Consider the following 20635-nt stretch of genomic DNA (forward strand, 5'->3'; position numbering starts at 1 on the left):
TGGAGAACCTGCCCTGCCCTCTTTTAAATCTGGTCACTCTAGTACAGCTCCTGCAGCTTTAACTGTTGTGATGAAGAGGGAATTTCACCAGGTTCTCCATATATACAAATGACACCTGCTGAAATTCCCTTTTCTACGCAACTGTTAAAGATACAGGAGCCCTGTCCTCCTTTCCATATGGTCACCCTAGTGTGAGGCCATCTGGGAAATTAGGCCTCCGGGCCTGAGGTTCTACATGTCTGCCTTGGGTGATACAGAACTTAGGGTGACCATGTGAAAAGGAGGACAGGGCTCCTGTGTCTTTAACAGTTGCATTGAAAAGGGAATTTCAGCAGGTGTCATTTGTAAATATGGAGAACCTGGTGAGATTCCGTCTTCATCACAATGGGTAAAACTGCAGGTGCCCTGCCCTCTTTTAAATCTGGTCACTCTAGTATAGCTCCTGCAGCTTTAACTGTTGTGATGAAGAGGACATTTCACCAGGTTCTCCATATATACAAATGACACCTGCTGAAATTCCCTTTTCTATACAACTGTTAAAGATACAGGAGCCCTGTCCTCCTTTTCGTATGGTCACCCTACAGAACTGCATGCATGCAGGCGAGTCAGTGGACTGGCAGAGAATGGATGGGGTGCTCCACCCCACCTCTGTGCCCGACATGGAAACTTAAGTGAGCTGCTAGAGGAGGGAAGCCGCTTCCTCCACTGCTAGTATAAAAGTACAGAAGGCACCTGCAAGGTTTTTGAAACCTAAACCTACAACTAGTAGTCTGAAAGGTCAATCTAGCATAAGAACAGCCCTGCTGGATCAGACCAAGTGTCAAGCGCTCTGTTCACACAGTGGCCAACCAGCTGTTAGGACATGGTGCAACAGCGTGTTCCCCAGCAACTGGTGTATATAAGCTTCCTGCCTCTGATACTGGAGGATGCATGTAGCCATCAGGACTAGTAGTTATTGATAACCTTCTCCAGGAAGTTTAGAAGAGGCATTTCAATCTTTTAGGGTGGGGGAGGAGGGGGGAACTGCACAAAAGCCGTGAAACCCACAAACAATGGTGGTTGGGGAGGAAGGGGCAGGGAATGTGCCCCCCTGGGGCCCCTTGGAAGGGCCAAATTTGGATCCCAGGCCTGACGTTCCCCACCCCTGAACTACACTGTTATAACTTTCAAACATGCTGACAAGTTTTTCATTTGCATTTCTTCTGCTGCTATTTTTACCTGCTTGTAACACTTCGTCATTTGAGACTTGTGTGTGTTCGTAAAAGAGAAGTGTCTCTGCTGTGTCTGTGTTTTTAATCCATGCATTATTTACAGTTTTTGCGCTGTCGTTCCTATTTGATACATGGTGGATCCCTTTGGAAGGCTGTTGTTGGCTGGCCGTAGAATTATATTATTGCGAGAACAGATTATCGGAAAAGTGGCTTCTGATGTTGTAGTGTCAAAGAATTTAAGCTAATAGCAAGTCCTGGTTCAAAACGAAGTCTTAACCATTTACTCACTGTGACAGCTGAGATGACACACTGGCTTAACCATAGTTTAGTGTGATGAACTGCACCAAGCCTTGGACCTGTGCCTCCGTCCCTCCCCTCCCCTTCTCTGGCATGGCCGTTAAGAGGGATTTGGAAGCTTTGCCTTAAGTTTTTTTGCTTAACACAGCTTATAACTTCATCAAATTCCTAAATTGTGGTTAATGTTAACTATGGTTTGTTTGAAACAAGGCAACCTCAAACCATGGGTTGTGAAACTAACCTATTTTAAATAAACCATAGTTAACTCTAATCACAGTTTAGGATTTGGATGGAATGCTAAATTGTGGTTACTGGAAAATGGAAGCCAAAGATTCCAAACTCCTCCTTGAAATTGGAGGTGTCAAGTCAGAGTGTGCAAGCCTGAGGCTCACTGCAGCTCCTCATGCTAAACTATGGTTTAGCCTGATGTCCAGACGCAGTCAGTATGAGGCCTTAGACAAGCCACCATCAGCCCCCAGCATTCTTCCACCTGCAGCATGAAGATATTACAGAGTCTATGGTAAGGATTCCTGAGATACTATAAATGAAGAACTTTTAAATCGGTACTTTAAAGCTAAGCATGAATATCACTATAACAACATAAGAAGAGCCATGCTGGATCAGACCAAGGGTCTACCAATCCAGCATTTAGTTCACACCATGGCCAACCAGATGCCCACAGGAAACCTACAAGCAGGACACAGGTGCAACAGCATCCTCCCACCCATGTTCCCCAGCAACTGATGTATACAGGCATACTGCCTCTGATATTGGATGTAGCATATAGCCATCAGGACTAGTAGCCATTGATAGTCTTCTCCAGGAGTTTGTTTAATTCCCTTTTAAAGCCACCCAAATTGGTGCCCATAGTGAATTCCGTAATTTAACTCTGCACTGTACGAAAAAGTCCTTCGTTTTACCTGTCCTGACTGTCCCACCAATCAGCTTAATAGGATGACCCATTTGGGTTCTAGTATTATGAAAGAGGGAGAAAAATGCCTCCCTGTCCACTTTCTCCAGATCATCCTTAATTTTGTACAACTCCATCATGTCACCATCCATACTCACATGTTTTTTTCTAAGCTAAGTTATTAAGATATAGAGACCCCAAATAACATGCCCTTGGGTAAAACACAGTATGCATTTTGTCAACTTTATAAAAGGTGTATTTACTCTGACAGTTCCCACTCACCACTGCTGGATGTTCCCAGAATTACTCAATGGCTTACACCTGACGGTAGTTTAGTGTTAAATTACTGCTGGAAAACCCAGCGGTCGTTTACAGCTATCTCCCCTAGGATGCTTGAAAACGGCAGTTTGAATAGGCTCTGGATTTTGTCTTCATGGACAGAAAGAGAGGGCAATAAATAAAGCATCCTTTTAAAAGGCCTACAGTAAAGCAATACCTTTATTGAGACCAACTAAAACGTTCACAGAGTAGTAAGAAGAGTAGTAATTCTGTATGTTTTAAATTCTATCGTAAGTTGCCTTGAGTCGTTGTTTTCTAAATGTGTCTCTTCTTCTTCTTCTTCTTCTTCTTCTTCTTCTTCTTCTTCTTCTTCTTCTTCTTCTTCTTATTATTATTATTATTATTATTATTATTATTATATACCGCCCCATAGCTGAAGCTCTCTGGGCTGTTTACAAAGATTAAAAAGTTTAGATTAAAAAGACTGAACATTAAAAATCAATATACAAAATTTAAAAATAAAAACAGCGAACATTTAAAACAATTTTTAAACACTCAGCCAGGCCAAAGCTCGTTTTGGAGTCAGTTAAAACTCAACATATGGTGTTAATTGCCTGGGGGAAAAAGAAAGTCTTAACCTGGCACCGAAAAGATAAAAATGTTGGCGCCAGGTGGGCTTCATCGGGGAGATCGTTCCATAATTGGGGGGCCATCACAGAAAAGGCCCTCTCCTTTGTTTCTGTCCTCCGAGATTCCCTCGGAGTAGACACCTGGAGGAGGACCTTAGATGTTGAGCGTAGTGTACGGGTAGGTCCATGTCATAATAATAATGTAACATCATTCATATTAGCCTTTCCCAATCTGGTGCCCTCCAGATGTCTTGGACTATGGCTCCCAGCCTTCCTGACCATTGTCTGTGATGACTGGGGCTGATGGAAGTTGATGTCCACAACAACTGGAGGGCATTGGGTTGGAGAAACTACACTGCTTTTCTTCCCAGCTTGAGGACTAGAGACATGAGATTTTAATTTAGAAATACCTGTATATTTGTTTCCAAGAAAAGAAAAGAAAAAGGATGCTTATTTGTCCTATTTTGATATCACAACTATAATTATTGTGAGGTATAAAATAGCCAAAATAAATGTTCTTAAAATACACATTTTGTTTTGTTTTGCGATGTAGTATTGAATCTTGATGAGTGGGCCTTTTCAAGGGTCCACAGCCTTCCACAACCTAGATGCCTCTAGATGTGTTGAATTGCAACTCCCATAAACTCCAGCCACTACTATTTGGCTGTGATAAGTGGAGATGATGGGAGTTATTGTGCAATACCTGTGGAGCGCCCCAGGTTGCAAAAACCTATCATACACCCACCCACCCACATGTATCTTTTGCTCCTCCTTAAACTGATTGAAATCTTTGTCCCTGCTGGAAACAGCAGTACAGAACAGCATTGTGGGTGTGAAAAGTGCAGAAATGATGTTATTTTATTGCTGAACTTAATATTTCTTTATTTTATTACACTAATATCTCATCTTTTTCCTCTTTCAAGGAACCCAAGGCGGGTTACATGGTCTTCCTCCTCTCCATTTCATCCTCACAACAACCCTGCGGGGTAGGTTAGGCTGAGAGTCAGCAACTGGCCCAAAGTACCCAGTGAGCGTCATAAGTGGAGACTAGAACCCTGGTCTCAGTCCCAGTCCAATTCTCTAACCACTACACCACACAGTGAACCATTGCTATTTGAAAAGGCAGTAATAATAGGGTGACCATATGGAAAGGAGGACAGGGCTCCTGTATCTTTAACAGTTGCATAGAAAAGGGAACTTCAGCAGGTGTCATTTGTATATATGGAGAACCTGGTGAAATCCCCTCTTCATCATAACAGTTAAAGCTGCAGGAGCTATACTAGAGTGACCAGATTTAAAAGAGGGCAGGGCACCTGCGGCTTTCACTGTTGTGATGAAGAGCAGAGTTCACCAGGTTCCCCGTATGTACAAAGGACTCCTGCTGAAATTCCCTTTTCAATACAACTGTTAAAGATACAGGAGCCCTGTCCTCCTTTTCATATGGTCACCCTAAGTAATAAGAAAACCCAGGGAGTGGCCTTATACTATGTCAGGCTGCTTTTTCATGTTGCCTGGTATTGTCCATCCTGATTGCCAGGGTCTTGGGCAAAGAAGTTACATCATCATTATTATTATTATTATTTCATTTCATTTTATTTCATTTCATTTCATTTCTATACCGCCCAATAGCAGAAGCTCTCTGGGCAGTTTACAACAATGCATAAGACAAACTACACCATTAAAAATACAGCATAAAACACAACATAAAAATGTACATATCCAAAGTTTAAAACAATTTAGACAGCTAAAAACAGTTTCAATAAAATTCTGGACCTGTTTAGATGACTGGCATAAATGTCCCTTTGTATACCATGAAAGGGATTGGTTATATTGGTTATATGCTGGATCAGACCAAACGTCCATCTAGTCCAGCACTCTGTTCACACAGTGGCCAACCAGCTGTTGACCAAGAACCCACAAGCAGAACATGGTGCAGCAGCATCCTCCCACCCATGTTCCCCAGCAACTGGTGTATACAGGCTTGCTGCTTCTGATACTGGAGGTAGCACATCGCCATCAGGACTAAGTACTACTCAACAGGTTGTTCAGAAACGTAAACAACCTGTTGAGCAGAGTTGGGCAAAAGACATAAGGTATCGTAAAAGTGAAAGCTTGTAGTGATGATGGAAAAGGACACACATTTTATTCAGTGAGAGAGGCCAAAATTATTAACACGTATGCTTTTTCTAGTAAAGTGGCTTTCTTCTGTTGTATTTTGGACGGATTCTAGACAAGGTTATGATTGTAAATGAAGTAGTTTTATTACTGTAAGTCCTGTTGTCTTAAAGTTACTGTGTTTAGTATAATTTCTGGAAAATTAATTGCAATATTCTTAATAATAGCAGTAATAATAACAAAACAAAACAAGTCTTACTAGTACAAGTTTTTGTCTCCCCTGGGTTGAACCTGGTTTCGCCCAGCCTTTGCGATGCAGTTGACAGATCATTCAAGCTAATTTTAGTCATCTGTCTCCACCCGTTCTTATGCTTCAGATGGACTGTCTTCCTTGAAAAGATTTTTTTTAAAATGCTCCTTGAAAGTTTGTTTAATTGAACATTAATTTGCTGCCTTATTTAAATAACACACACACACACAACTAGTTTTTAAAAGTTGCAATACAGTTGCAATGGGAAGGGTGGAGAAGAGAATTCATGATCTCACAGTCACACAGTGCATGGTCAAACTATGGAATTCGCAACAGAGGACGTAGTTTTGTTGTTTATTCGTTCAGTTGCTTCCGACTCTTTGTGACTTCATGGACCAGCCCACGCCAGAGCTTTCTGTCGGCCGTCGCCACCCCTAGCTCCCCAAAGGTCAAGTCTGTCACCTCCAGAATATCATCCATCCATCTTGCCCTTGGTCGGCCCCTCTTCCTTTTGCCTTCCACTTTCCCTAGCATCAGCCTCTTCTCCAGGGTATCCTGTCTTCTCATTATGTGGCCAAAGTCCTTCAGTTTTGCCTTTAATACCATTCCCTCAAGTGAGCAGTCTGGCTTTATTTCCTGGAGTATGGACTGGTTTGATCTTCTTGCAGTCCAAGGCACTCTCAGAATTTTCCTCCAACACCAGATGGCCACCAATTGGGATGGCTTAAAGGGGTAGTTAGCCTTCTCCTCTAGGAATGTGTCTATCAATGGCTACAAGTCCCGATGGCTTAAGTGCAACCTCCAGTATCAGAGGCAGTAAGCCTATATATGCCAGTTGCTGGGGAACATGGGTGGGAAGGTGTTGCTGCACCGTGTCCTGCTTGTTGGGTCCCTGGTCAGCAGCTGATTGGCCACTGTGCGAATTGAGTTGCTATTTACTGTGTTATCTGTACAGCACCATGTACATTGATGGTGCTATATAAATGAATAATAATAATAATAATAATAATTGGTCTGATCTAAGACGGCTCTTCTTATGTTCTTATAAGCCTGTCATTGCTGTGTATAGTTAGCTGCTGCAGCAAATGCATAGAACTGCAGCAATTTACTTGGAGATGCCAAGGATTGGTATCTATATGGTTCGGGTCCAGGTTATTTGAAAGAATGTATTCTCCTTATGAGCCTGCCTGTGCTTTGAGATCTTCTGGAGAAGCCCTTCTTTCAGTCCCACCTTCTTCATAGGCGCGCTTGGTGGGAACATGGGAGAGGGCCTTCTCGGTGGCTGCTCCGCTGCTCTGGAACTCTCTTCCCGGGGAAGCTAGGCTGGCTCCCTCCTTGATGGGCTTTCGGAAGCAGGCTATAACTTTTTTGTTCAAGCAGGCCTTTGGAGAATAATCCGGCCCTCCATCTATGTTAATGTCTTATAATTTTGTTGTGTATTTTTTAATTGTTTATGGTTTTGTTTCCCTCCCCCCATGTATATTTTAAACTTTGTAAGGCTGCCTTAAGGCCGGCGGGATACAAATAAATATAATAAATATAATAATAATAATAATAGGACCTGGGACCTTCTGCATGCAGAACTTGTGGTCTGCCACTGAGCTGTGGCCCTTCACTTTGGCAAGTGAGGCCTCCCTCAAACGACAGAAAAACCAACAAAATTCACCTCCCCGCCCCCACCCCATTTTCACCCCTTGGAAATGGGATGGCAAATTTGGGGGAGCCATTTTGCAACCCACTCGTCTGAAAATGTAGGTGAAGAAACAATAGATCATTTTTATAGATTCATTTTTATATTTAGTGCATTTACAATAGATTCATTTTTATATTTAGTGCATTTTCAATAGATTCATTTTTATATTAAACAATAGATTCATTTTTATATTTAGTGCATTTACGCCCCAGCTTTCAAGGCAGGGGAAAGCTTGCACAACAAATTCAAACCAAAATTTCAAATACAAGAACAACAACAAATTTAACAAAATAAGGAAAAAATACAAAAGGCTGGACCTGGAAGTGCCTTTCTATGAGTAGAAGGGCTCTTTCTGAGTTAGCACAAGCTCCTCGCACAAGGTAATTGAAATTCAGGGCTCTGCTTCTGCTTCTGCACAATGTCTCAAAATGCAGGCTAGCACAAGGCCTTGCTCAATCTCTCATGACGTGTGCTAGCACAAGTTGTTGCACAAGTTTTCTGCATAAGTCGTGCGTAATGCTAATGCCTGCATTCACACAAGACACTAATCCAGAAGTCTTCTGAATACTGGCTTAGTGTTCACGGCGCACTGCCTGATGGCTCCTGCTTGGCTTTCCTTGCAAGCAGGAGCAGCTAAACTAACCAGGAACTTACTAAGGTGGAAAAGCTTAGTGTTGCATCTGAACCAGGATTCCTGGCTTGTCACTACTCTAACAAAACAAAAAAATTGAATCTAGGGTTTGATGTTGGCTGTTGGATCCAGGCTTGTTAGGGGAGCGATGGTCTGGATGTAATGCTAAACTTGGTTAGCTGAATTCTTGGTTAGTGTAGTTGCTCTCGACAGGGCTGGGCAGAGGGGCGGGGCCAGTTGGCATGGGCCTATGATTTTGAGGGGGCCTACTCCGAGTCCCCCTGGGCAAAGTTAGTTGATTTTTCTGTTGTTGATGATGCATTTGCCCAGAGAAAAGCACCTAAAGCATTTCTGAATGTGAAGAAGTGATGTCTTATATACATCTTGAATAAAAGTGCTTGCCATTACCTTTTTAATAAATCATTCTAGTTCATATGTATTTAGAACTGATTAAAAAATACTTAATAAGCAGTTTGAAATGGGGCCTACATTTCCCATCAGGCCCGGGCCTATTACCAGCTTTGCCCAGCCCTGGCTCTCGCTTACAAGAGGAGCCAAGCAGGAGTGGCCGGGCAGCACATATATCATCATGCTTGCTCATGAAATAAACCTAGATTCTGAGGAATTTATGCTTAGGGTTTTGTGTGAATGTGGCAGTGTTATTTGCTAGCTCAGGGTTAGGTAACCTGGTGCCCTCCACATGTTTTGGATGACAACCCCCATAATCCCTGGACATGTTGGCTGGTGGTGATGGGAGTTGTAGTCCAATACATCTGGAGGGCAGCAGGTTGCCTACCCCTGTGCTACCCTTGATTAAAGTCTTGCACAATATGACACTGTGCCTTCTCCTAGCCCTTGCACGACTGTTTACGGAACAGCACTGCTGCCAAAATTTATCCTGCTTCTGCATCTCTGGATCCAGCCCAAAATCTTGATAACGTTCAACTGAAGATCCAATTAAACAACTGAACGTATAACCAATGGGATAGCAGACACGGCAATCTTGTAGCTTTGTTGGGGCTAAGCCCTGTGTTTCGGCAAATCCAAGATCTGCATCCCTAAAAGGGATGTGAGTATTTGAAAGAATTCCCAGTTATTCGTTGATCTTAAGGGGCACCGATTTGTAAACTTTATTTTGATGCTTTCTCAGACTTACAGAATCTTTTCTATCTTAGTTTGTCATTCTGTTGGGTTGGCTTTTATCGAAGCGCTCAAAGGGTATTTGTATGACTGAGTTTTAATAAATTCCAGGTTTGGGATCCAGTGGAAATAAGACGTATCAGACATATTGAACTTGACAAAGTCAAAGCTCTGTGTGATGGGGTTTGCATTTGATTAAATTGATTTTAAGTGGAAACATCTGTACAGTTGAGTCTGAAAATGTGAAAGCTCAACTTCTTTCACTCTTTAATGTTGGTGTCTCTCTCTCTTTCTCTCTATTATATATATATATGCGTGTGCACACATATAAGCTCTCTCACAACCCTTGAAAACAATTTTTGTTTTGTTAGCCACATGAGAGCATGTATAAAATGTAGTTGCTAATTCTCTGAGCCAGGGACTTCTTAGTTCAAATCTTACTTCAACCATGAACACACAAGGAGGCTTTCAGGCAGCCACCATCTCTCATCTCTCCCCACACCTCTCCGTATGATGGGAATAATAATATCAACCTACCTTACAGGATTTTTGAGATAACATAGGTGAAGTTCTTTGAACATTCGGAAGTACCCTGGGCATTAACCCAGGTTGGGGAACCTGTGGCCCTCCAGATTATATTCAAAGTGAAAACATTGTATATGTTACAACTAATGTTGTTTTGTCTAGTGCTGTGATATCCGTTTCTGATGTCAGTGGTGTAGCCAGCAAATCAGAAAATAACTTCACAGCTGGACCCACCTTCTTAATGACCCCAAACTTACATCTCTAAAGAGCCAACCAGTTCCAACCAAGTGGGCTATTAAAAAGAAAGAAAGTTTAATGTGCAAATGTTTATTGGAGAACAAAATATCAGATCTGGCCTATTCAGGCTTCCTACCATGATGCCAACTTACAAGTGCGTCTAGGGCTCTGCTGTGCTACATCTGAAATGGGTAATAAAAAATATAGAAGGGAAGAGAGAGTGTACTGTCTCACCAGATATAATAAAGAAGAGAGATTACTAAAATGTGGATGCTGTTATTGTTACTGTGAAATCTTGGAATATTTTTCCAGTTTTCTTGGGTGTATTTATTTATTTATTGCATTTTTATACCGCCCAATAGCCGAAGCTCCCTGGGCGGTTCACAAAAATTAAAACCATTCAAAGTATAAAACAAACAGTGTAAAACCATGATATAAAATACAATATAAAAGCCACAACCAGGATAAAATCAGCAGCAATGCAGAAATACAAATTTAAAACAGCAAAGTTAAAATTAAAGTTATAGACTGTTAAAGTTATAGACTGTCAGCTATTCTCTCTATGCTGAGAGAATAAAAAGGTCTTCACCTGGCGTCTGAAAGAATATAGTGTGGATGCCAGGTGAACCTCCTTAGGGAACTCATTTCACAGCCGGGGTGTCACAGCAGAGAAGGCCCTCCTCCTGGATGTAGACATTTTACAATGGGCATCAATAGTGGGCATTATTTTAAGTCTATTCTTGTAAGTGATTATGTAGCAGAGAAAGAAACGAGGAAGAGGCTAATACATTTGTAGGGTGAAAGAGGCTAATTCTGCCCGAGCCCCCAAAAATAACACCCGGGGCTGGCACTTTTGAAAGCAGTTTAAATTTGTAGCTTATACATGCCCTAGCAGATAAGAGCTTTTAAAATACTAAGTTAGCTCTGGCAACGTACTAGGTGTGAAACATTTTTAATTTAAAAAAATTAAAGTTGTCACAAAATCAGAAAAAGTCATAAAAAAATTTAAGTTCTCAGCGTCTTCAAATTTTTATCTTGAAATTAGACATTGCGGGACACTTCACTGAGGAATTTGAGAGGCACACAAAAATTGACAAAATAATTCTGTAGTCCCCACCCCCTTCCTAAAACCCATGAATACATAATGTATCCCAACTTCATGGAAATTTTAAAGAAGACAATGTTCAAATACCACAAAAGAATAATAGTATTATTACTAGAGTGTTTACGTTGGAGTGTTCTAGAGTGTTTACATAAACTAGTAACTGTGTATAATATAGCTATACAAACACAGGCTCTTTATCAGGCTTTAAATGTAAATACAAGACAAATGTGGTAAACTACAAACTCAATCACTGCTTTTAAAACTCAGCTAAAAACTTTTCTTTTCCCTATAGCCTTCAAATATTGAGTTTGTTCTGACTCTATACTGTTTAGCTTCACCCTACCCGGTGCCTGTTTACACTTCCCTCTGCCTGTTTGCATTCTCCTTCCCTCTTTATTGTTTACTACAACTTATTAGATTGTAAGCCTACGCGGCAGGGTCCTGCTATTTACTGTGTTATCTGTACAGCACCATGTACATTGATGGTGCTATATAAATAAATAATAATAATAATAATAATAATAATAATAATAATAATAATAAACTGGTGCTAACAGAGCTGTATATGCTCTTTCTTTCTCTCTGAAATGTTTTTTAATTACAATTTAATGAAATCAGTGTGGAAGAAAATCTATTCTCACCTCCACCATAATTTGTTTCAGGATTATTTAGGTGGAAGTTTAGGAGCCTATAGAGCAACCTTCCCCAACCTGGTATCCTCCAGATGTGTGGGACTACAACTCCCAGCATTCCCCCAGCCAAGCAAAAGGATGTTGGGAATTGCAGTCCAACAAATCTGGAGGGCGTCAGGCTAGGGAAGGCTGTTCGAGAGGATATAACATGTTACATTAATTACATTGTATATAGATACCTGTGTTGCTTTTATTTACCTCAGCATAAGTGTGCAGCAGGGCCCTGATCTGGATTGAGACCACTAGGGTGACCTTATGAAAAGGAGGGCAGGGCTCCTGTATCTTTAACAGTTGTATTGAAAACGAAATTTCAGCCGGTGTTATTTGTATATATGGGGAACCTGGAGAAATTTCCTCTTCATCACAACAGTTAAAGCTGCAGGTGCCCTGCCCTCTTTTAAATCTGGTCACTCTAGTATAGCTCCTGCAGCTTTAACTGTTGTGATGAAGAGGGAATTTCATCAAGTTCCCAATATATACAAATGACAACTGCTGAAATTCCCTTTTCTGTGCAACTGTTAAAGATACAGGAGCCCTGTCCTCCTTTAAATAGGGTCACCCTAAAGACCACTACCCATGGAGAGGGGAGATTTAAATCTTCCCCTCTAGCCACGACCCTCCCCAAATCTTTCCCCTCATTGGGGGTTTTAAAAAGAGAGAGAGAGAAAACCCACTGACATCAATGCAGAGTTATTTTTGCAAAAACCATGCTGGGGTGGCAGAAGGGATCTTGCATCAGGACTCCATGAGCTTTCTTTCAAGTAAATAAAAAGAACACCGAGAGTTGCACGCTAGGCAATACATATAACATGCTGTTTGACACACAGTGACACCCTCTTGCGGGATAAACAGAGGCAGCCTGGTGAGCTGTGCAAGGCCTACGCAGCTGCCTGGAGCCTGGCTGTCAGGCAGCACGGCCACGGCTGGTCAGATCTGACCCTTGGGTCCCGATCCATGTGGAAGCTCTCTCGTTCTTGGGTGGCTCCCAGACCTTTTCATGAGGTGGCAACGTCTCAATAGATCTGGCCCAGTGCTTGAATTGCAGGGCAAAGAGAGCCAGGTCCCCTCATCTCACGTGGCCGCTGCAGTTTTTAAAAGGCTAATTTGGCTAAATATCCAGGCCAAGAGTGTGGCTAAAGCAAGTGGATTTCATTAAAGCCCCCCACTCTTTCCCCTCATAATTCAACAGATGGCTACTAGTCCTGATGGCTATATGCTACCTCCAGTGTCAGAGGCGGTATGCCTATGTACACCAGTTGCTGGGGAACATGGGTGAGAGGGTGCTGTTGCACTCATGTCCTGCTTGTTGGTCCCTGGCTGATGGCTGGTTGGCCCCTGTGTGAACAGAGTGCTGGACTAGATGGACCCTCGGTCTGATCCAGCAGGGGATGAGCACTGGTTGTAACCCATGTTTAGTTTCCATTTGGAGCCCTGCCGTTTGAGGTTTTGGATTTGGGCATAAAATACCTTAGGGACACACACCCCTCATGTGGAAGGAGGAGAAGAGAAGATGGAGGGGAGACATGATAGCACTCTTCAAATACTTAAAAGGTTGTCACTCAGAGGAGGGCCAGGATCTCTTCTCGATCCTCCCAGAGTGCAGGACACGGAATAACAGGCTCAAGTTAAAGGAAGCCAGATTCCAGCTGGACATCAGGAAAAACTTCCTGACTGTTAGAGCAGTACAACAATGGAATCAGTTACCTAGGGAGGTTGTGGGCTCTCCCACCCTAGGAGGCAGCTGGACAACCATCTGTCAGGGATGCTTTAGGGTGGATTCCTGCATTGAGCAGCGGGTTGGACTGGATGGCCTTGTAGGCCCCTTCCAACTCTACGATTCTATGACACTTCGCCTCCCATCTTCCCTCTGTCCTTCTGTGTTTGCTTGCTGTGGAGATTTTACGCATGACAGGGTGGAGACGACGTTCTTTGGCTCTGGGCCCCTTTTGCCTCCCGGTGTGGAGGATGTGGCAGAACCGGTATGGCTACTACAGCTTTGCTCCCTTCGTCTCCTGCCACCCTCGGCCTCAGCCAAACAGCCGGTCCTTTGGTTACTTTTGCATTTGGTTGAGGGTGGTTTCGTAGCCCTGACTTGCTCCCCAGTCGGGTTGCTGGGGTGGGGGGTGTAGGGGGGATGTCAACTTTGCAGCCAGACGCTGCCTCTTCACGGCAGCCGTGAGCAGGCAAGTGCGTTTCGCCCCGTGCCGTTGCACCGGTTGCTTTGTACATAGCCAACTTTTCTTAAAAGGGTAGGAGCAGGTCGTGGGTGCCCGTCCTCGTCCCCGCTCCTCTTCTAGCCTGTTGGCAATGTCCTGTTTTGGCTTGTTTAGTGACCTCTACAGACGCTTAGCAGGTGGAGCATATTTGGAAAGCTAAATATATGTGGATCAGGCTGCTATTAAAGGCAAAGCAGCAGGGTAGTTATTATTATTATTATTTTTAAGGCAACCTTAGCGCTGCTGGGGGGTGACGGACTCCCCCCTCCCCTTTTTTTTTTTTGTACTACTGTCGCTCAATAAAGGTTGCTTCTTTGGCTTCGCTTTCCTTGGGCCCATAGGTCTCTCCCCCTTCCATCCCCCCCACCCCCACCCCAAATATCTCTGTGTCTGCCAAAAAATTGCTACCCCTTCTCTGGGCCTGCCGTCGCCATAGGAACGACCTAGCGGTGACCTAGTCTCCTGCCAAGCGACAGAAGAGGAAGGAGGCACCAGGAGGGAGGGTGGATGGGTGGGTGGGGAAGCCCACTAAGGAAGGACAAGGAGGAAAGGGGGGGCAGGCCAGGGGAGGTTCCCCCGTGCGCTGCGCCCGCAGCCAAGCCGATAACTCATTCCTCTCCACATGCTTCCATTTCAGGACTCAGCATCCGGAGTTCACAGGAGGAGGAACCTGTGGACCCGCAGCTGATGCGTCTGGATAATATGCTCCTGGCCGAGGGGGTGGCTGGACCCGAGAAAGGGGGGGGCTCTGCTGCCGCTGCCGCTGCTGCTGCCGCCGCAGGAGGGGTGTCTCCGGATAACTCCATTGAGCACTCCGACTATCGCAACAAGCTTTCCCAGATCCGCCAGATCTACCACTCGGAGCTGGAGAAGTATGAACAGGTCAGGGTCTTTTTTTTTATGCCTTAGAGCAGTGGTTCTCAACCTTCCTAATGCCGCGACCCTTTAATACAGTTCCTCATGTTGTGGTGACCCCCAACCATAAAATTATTTTCGTTCTTCTCTACACGATCCATTGTCATGGGATGGTTTGCTAATGAAAATAATACATAACAATAGCTTTAATAATACAAAAGATGATACATGACATAGTTCAGTCAATACAGTTTCCTAAGACCATCGGAAATATGTATTTTCCGATTGTCTTAGGCGACCCCTGTGAAAGGGTCATTCGACCCCCAAAGGGGTCCCGACCCACAGGTTGAGAACCGTTGCCTTAGAGGGTGGCCGTTTCTGAACCTTCAGGAAAGAGGACAAAAAGAGTACAGTGACTTGCATAATATTTGCATATGCTAATTTATAGGAATTGGTGCAAATTTAGAAATCATTTCTATAATTTAAATATTTAATTTATTTAAAACCTTTCTTGGACGCCTTTCAGAGCAGAACGCCTTACAAGGCGGCTTACAACAATAAAATACGTAAAAACAGAGTATAAAAACCAATAAAAAAGATGATTACAATAAAATTGCAATTAAAATAAAACCAACGATAAAACCAGCAGGAACCACAATAGCGATACTTGTCATGGGAAGGCTACGGGAAAATAAAATGTTTTTAAGGCCTTCTTGAAAGCCTGCAAGGATGGTGCATGGTGGACCTCCAACGGGAGTTTGTTCCAGAGGTTTGGGGCCACTGCAGAGGAGGCCCTGTCCCTGTGTGGACACAAATCTAATTGCTTTTACAGATGAGCAAATGTATGGTGACCATATGGAAAGGAGGACAGGGCTCCTGTATCTTTAACAGTTGTATTGAAAAGGGAATTTCAGCAGGTGTCCTTTGTATATATGGTGAACCTGGTGTAATTTCCTCTTCATCACAACAGTTAAAGCTGCAGGTGCCCTGCCCTCTTTTAAATCTGGTCACTCTAGTATAGCTCCTGCACCTTTAACTGTGGTGATGAAGAGGGAATGTCACCAGGTTCACCATATATACAAAGGACACCTGCTGAAGTTCCCTTTTCAATACACTGTTAAAGATGCAGGAGCCCTGTCCTCCTTTTCATAGGGTCACCCTAGCAAATGAGAAGGTGTTGTAGAGCTGCAGGAAATCTCACATAGTGAGGAAAACTTTGATCTGGTGACCTGTGTGCGTGTCTCTTCTGGCTGCTGTCCAGGTTATAACATTGATGGGCAACAGTTCTTATGGTTTATTGAATTTAAACTGGAATTGGACTGGGCAGCCCTTCAAATGAAGGACATCTTCAGTCAGAGACAGTTCTCCGGTAGTCCTTCAAACAGAGGACTATCCTCTGTAAAAGAGGATACCTGGCCACCCTAAATCTGCCTTATAACGCATGTGCTTCTAACCTTAGGTTATTGGCCAGTGTGTGGTAATCCTTGATTTTTGGTCATAAGAACGTAGGAAGAGCCATGCTGGGTCAGACCAAGGGTCCATCTAGTCCAGCACTCTGTTCACACAGTGGCCAAGCAGCTGTTGGCCAGGGACCCAAAAGCCTGCTGGTGCAACGACACCCTCCGACCCGTGTTCCCCAACAAGTAGTGTATATACAGGCTTACTGCCTCTGATACTGAAGGTTGCACATAGTCATCAAGACAAGTCCCTGGGGCATAGGCAGAGCCTACTCATTCCTTGCTTCTGTCCCCTCTATATGCAGATGATACAATGTTGAGGGCTCATTGGTTTCTCTAGATTTGGGCCTTCCCCTTTCGGAGAACCCTGGTCCCACCACTCCTGCCGGGAAGGAAGCTCAGCTTTTAAAAGCAATAAACACTTATCTCTTCCAGCAGGTCTACCCAGTTGAATTTTAAGATCACTGGCTGTTACTTTAATAATGTATTAGTTTTATATGTTTTAATCAGTTTTATGTATTTTATAATACTTTTGTATTCTGTGTTGTTTACCGCCTCGATCCAGAGAGAGAGGCGGGTAAGAAATAAATATGTTATAACAATGTGCTGGTGATATATAGAAGTGGTACCAGGGTCACATCACTGATTCCACCCCCAACATTGTGGAGCTCTCTGTCCCCTAACTTCCATGGGTCGCACATGAATTTTCCAATAGGGAAAAGCCTATGCATGGGGGATTCCACACAAGCTGGAACGCCGTGTGATTGGGAGATACTCTAATTTTATTTTTAAAATGTTACTAAATAACAATAAGAAAAGGAAGCATTTATTTCAAAATTAGCTAAATATTCCCAATTAGTTACAAAAACAGCAAAGCTATTTAGACTGATTAAGTAATTTTAATAATAATATTTAGACCCTAAGAACATTAACGCAAGTTCTTGGCGAATTCACTCCCATCACTTCTTCCATTTTCCATTTATCTCTTGGTATCCTTTCTTTTGCAGAAAGTGAAAACTTTCCCTTTTTGCTTCTCTGTTTTGCTGATCTAAGTGCTAATAAATAATACAAGGCAATTTACAACGGACACTGCAGACCACGATACCTCCCAATATATGATTATACAGTCCTGCAAATGCTTTTGCGACCTCTTTCTATGTATGTCAGCGTATTGTCTGAATTCAGGACATTTTCTGCAGGGTGGCTTGTTAACCACTTGAACAACTCAACAACAAACTATGGATTTTCAAGGTGGCTTGTTCAAGAAAAATAAGCCACACTGCATGGTTAACAAGCCTGGATTCAGCCAACACACTGACATACGGTTCAGCAAACAACCCATAGTTCAACAACAACTCACATTCAACCACTGAGTGTGAATGAGTGTGTTGTGTGAACACAGCCAGTACCTACTCTTGAGGGTGCTTCCAGATGAGGCTTTTATTGTGCAATCACTCCACCTCATCCACACAAGTTTTACAGGGAACCCGACAATGACATCTTCCACTCATATCCCTCCTGTGTTTTCCTATCACTTCTTCCATATTTTCTTCTCACAAAAGAATCAGTGACGGAGGAAAATAGAAAATCAGCAGAGGAGGAAAATGGAAAATAGCTACACAATGTCTTTTGGTTGGTGGTACTAGTAGCGACGGGTAAAAATGTAGTTCAGTTTATATTTTGATGCACTCCCTGAACCAAAACACAGATCAGACACTCAGATTGTGTTCCAAAACCTACACTTTCTCAAACGTTGTGCTTAATTTTGGCCAAAAAACACACCCCATATCACCTACGCACAAAATGCATAAATTGAGAAAATGTGCACGTAAAATCCACATATTAGGGGAAATTGAGCACAGAACCACTTTAGCCTATGGGTTGAAATTTGTACATTAAAAATGTGCATTATAATGTATACAATTGGGAAATGGCACCCAAAATGCAATTATTTATATGAGGAAAGGCGCATGACTTTTCATGTGGAATTTTTTTTTAGAAAACATCAAATTGATGTGGGATGGAACAACTTCGATTGAGTAAATCTGACAAATTGCCCCAGAATGAACTTGATAGATTCACCCATCCCTATCTAGAAGACCTCTGTCTGGAAGCACCCCAGTTCTCTGGTCAGAGGACATCCTTCAACCCTGGAATTTATTATTATCATTTTCTTAAAATTCCGCACTCTTTTGCACACTTCCTTAGGAAGAAATCTCTTTAAAACCAATGAGGTTTATTTCTAAATTTGTATGGAACTAAAGAGGGGTTTGGGGGTTTAATCCCTGCACTGCAATGACTAATGGGCTTGGGAGAATTAACCCGTGGACGGCAATGACTTCTGTGTCTATTAAGGGCTGGGGGAAAAAGCTTGTTTTTGATCGGGGCTGTGAGTTCGACTTCATACCCTTTCAACGCATCCTCTGCCTCTCCCCTTTGCCGCTCAGGCCTGCAACGAGTTCACAACCCACGTGATGAACCTGCTTCGGGAGCAGAGCCGGACGCGCCCTGTGTCCCCCAAGGAGATTGAGCGCATGGTCAGCATCATCCACCGGAAGTTCAGCTCCATCCAGATGCAGCTGAAACAGAGCACGTGCGAGGCGGTCATGATCCTGCGCTCCCGCTTCCTCGATGCCAGGTTGCCTCTTTTGTTCAGGAGTCTACAGTGTGTGGCCAGCCTTGCCAGGGAAGCCAAACATCAGGGTTGTCAGGTTCTTCCCCCCCTCCCCCCAGATGGCTTGATGGAGGCCCCAACCCTTTCATAGAATCATAGAATAGCAGAGCTGGAGGGGGCCTACAAGGCCATCGAGTCCAACCCCCTGTTCAATGCAGGAATCCACCCAAAAGCATCCATGACAGATGCTTGTCCAGCCGCCTCTTGAAGGCCTCTAGTGTGGGAGAGCCCACAACCTCACCAGGCAACTGATTCCATTGTTGTACTGCTCTAACAGTCAGGAAGCTTTTCTTGATGTTTTTCCTTTGGGAAAAGCAGGCAGGGAGCATCCCGGTCTCAGCTGATGCTCAAGCGAAGGGACTCAGAGATTCTCTGCCATCCAACAGCTAAACACACCCACCCATCCGGTTTTCCTGTTCTATGGGAGAGGCAGGGAATGTGTGGGCTTTAGCCATTGCTCGATCGTGGGGCTCTGAGAACCACTGCCATCTGGCAGTAGCTGCACACAGACTCACACTCTCTCTTGTTTGGAGGAAATAGAGGCCAGGAGCTTCCTAGCTTCAGCTGCTGCTTGGGGATTCCCACCATTCTTTCTTGTCCTGAGGCAGAACAGGGTGGGCTCCTTGCTGGCTGGATGCTGCGTCGCCACACAGCTGCCAAACCGGGGTTTGGGCTGGTGCTCAGGGGTAAGCAGCTGCTTTGCATGCAGACAATCCTTGGTTCCATCCCCGGCATCTCCAGGTAGGCGAGTAAAGAAATCCTGCCTGAAACCAGGGGTCTGGAAACAAAGCCCTACGAAGAGAGACTGAAAGAATAGGGCATGTTTAGCCTGGAGAAGAGAAAATCGAGGGGAGACATGACAGCACTTTTCAAACACTTGAAAAGTTGTCACAGAGAGGAGGGCCAGGATCTCTTCTCGGTCCTCCCAGAGTGCAGGACACAGAATAACGGGCTCAAGTGACAGGAAGCCAGATTCCGGCTGGACATCAGGAAAAACTTCCTGACTGTTAGAGAAGTACGACAATGGAATCAGTTGCCTGGTGAAGTTGTGGGCTCTCCCACCCTGGAGGCCTTCAAGAGGCAGCTGGGCAACCATCTGTCAGGGATGCCTTAAGGTGGATTCCTGCATTGAGCAGGGGGTTGGACTCAGTGGTCTTCTAGGCCCCTTCCAACTCTACGATTCTATGACCCTGGGGAGCTGCTGCCAGTCAGTGTCAGCAATATTAGATGGGCCAATGGCCTAACTCAGTCTAAGGCAGCTTCCTAGTTTCCTAACCACCCCTAGCCTTCCTCCTGCCTTTGGAGTTAAGGATGATCTACACCCACCTCTGCAGCTTCAAGGCCAGGAATAAGGCTCATTAGAGGGTAGTGCCATACTCACCAAGGTGAGCATGATCGTTAAGGCTTGCTTTATTTTATTTTTGAACCGCCTTTCTATAAGTCGCAGAAAAAGACATCAGTGTGGGCACCAGGCAAGTCTCTTTGGGGAGAGAATTCCAGGTGTGGAGCTCCGTTCTTCCCCACTCACCTGAACGCTCTTCCCAATGCAGGCTCCCTGCCTCTTATGTACCCTACATGAAGCAAGGAATTACGTAACTGGATGCTCCCTCACAGTTAAACTCCCTGACTGTAGAACTCTAACCCCCTGGGAAGATGGATTATAGATTAACTGTGTGTACGCTTCACATATTGAAATTCCATGTCAAGAAACTCTAAAAC

At 43.9% G+C, this 20635-nt stretch overlaps 1 protein-coding gene across 4 annotated transcripts in view; it reads left to right on the top strand.

The window, feature by feature from the left end:
* PBX2 (PBX homeobox 2) overlaps window positions 1-20635 on the top strand; it is a 139258-nt gene that overhangs the window by 9743 nt on the left and 108880 nt on the right. For all 4 annotated transcript variants that reach the window (XR_010025251.1, XM_063122461.1, XM_063122463.1 and 1 more), the window contains exons 3-4: window positions 14568-14812; window positions 18690-18880. Coding sequence is in view for 3 of the 4 variants with exons in the window: in XM_063122461.1 (XP_062978531.1) it covers window positions 14568-14812; window positions 18690-18880 (436 nt within the window). In the remaining variant the exon portion in view is untranslated. The remainder of the gene's footprint in view (window positions 1-14567; window positions 14813-18689; window positions 18881-20635) is intronic.

This window comes from Elgaria multicarinata, chromosome 3 (genome assembly GCF_023053635.1).
Source record: "Elgaria multicarinata webbii isolate HBS135686 ecotype San Diego chromosome 3, rElgMul1.1.pri, whole genome shotgun sequence".
Lineage (NCBI taxonomy): Eukaryota > Metazoa > Chordata > Lepidosauria > Squamata > Anguidae > Elgaria > Elgaria multicarinata.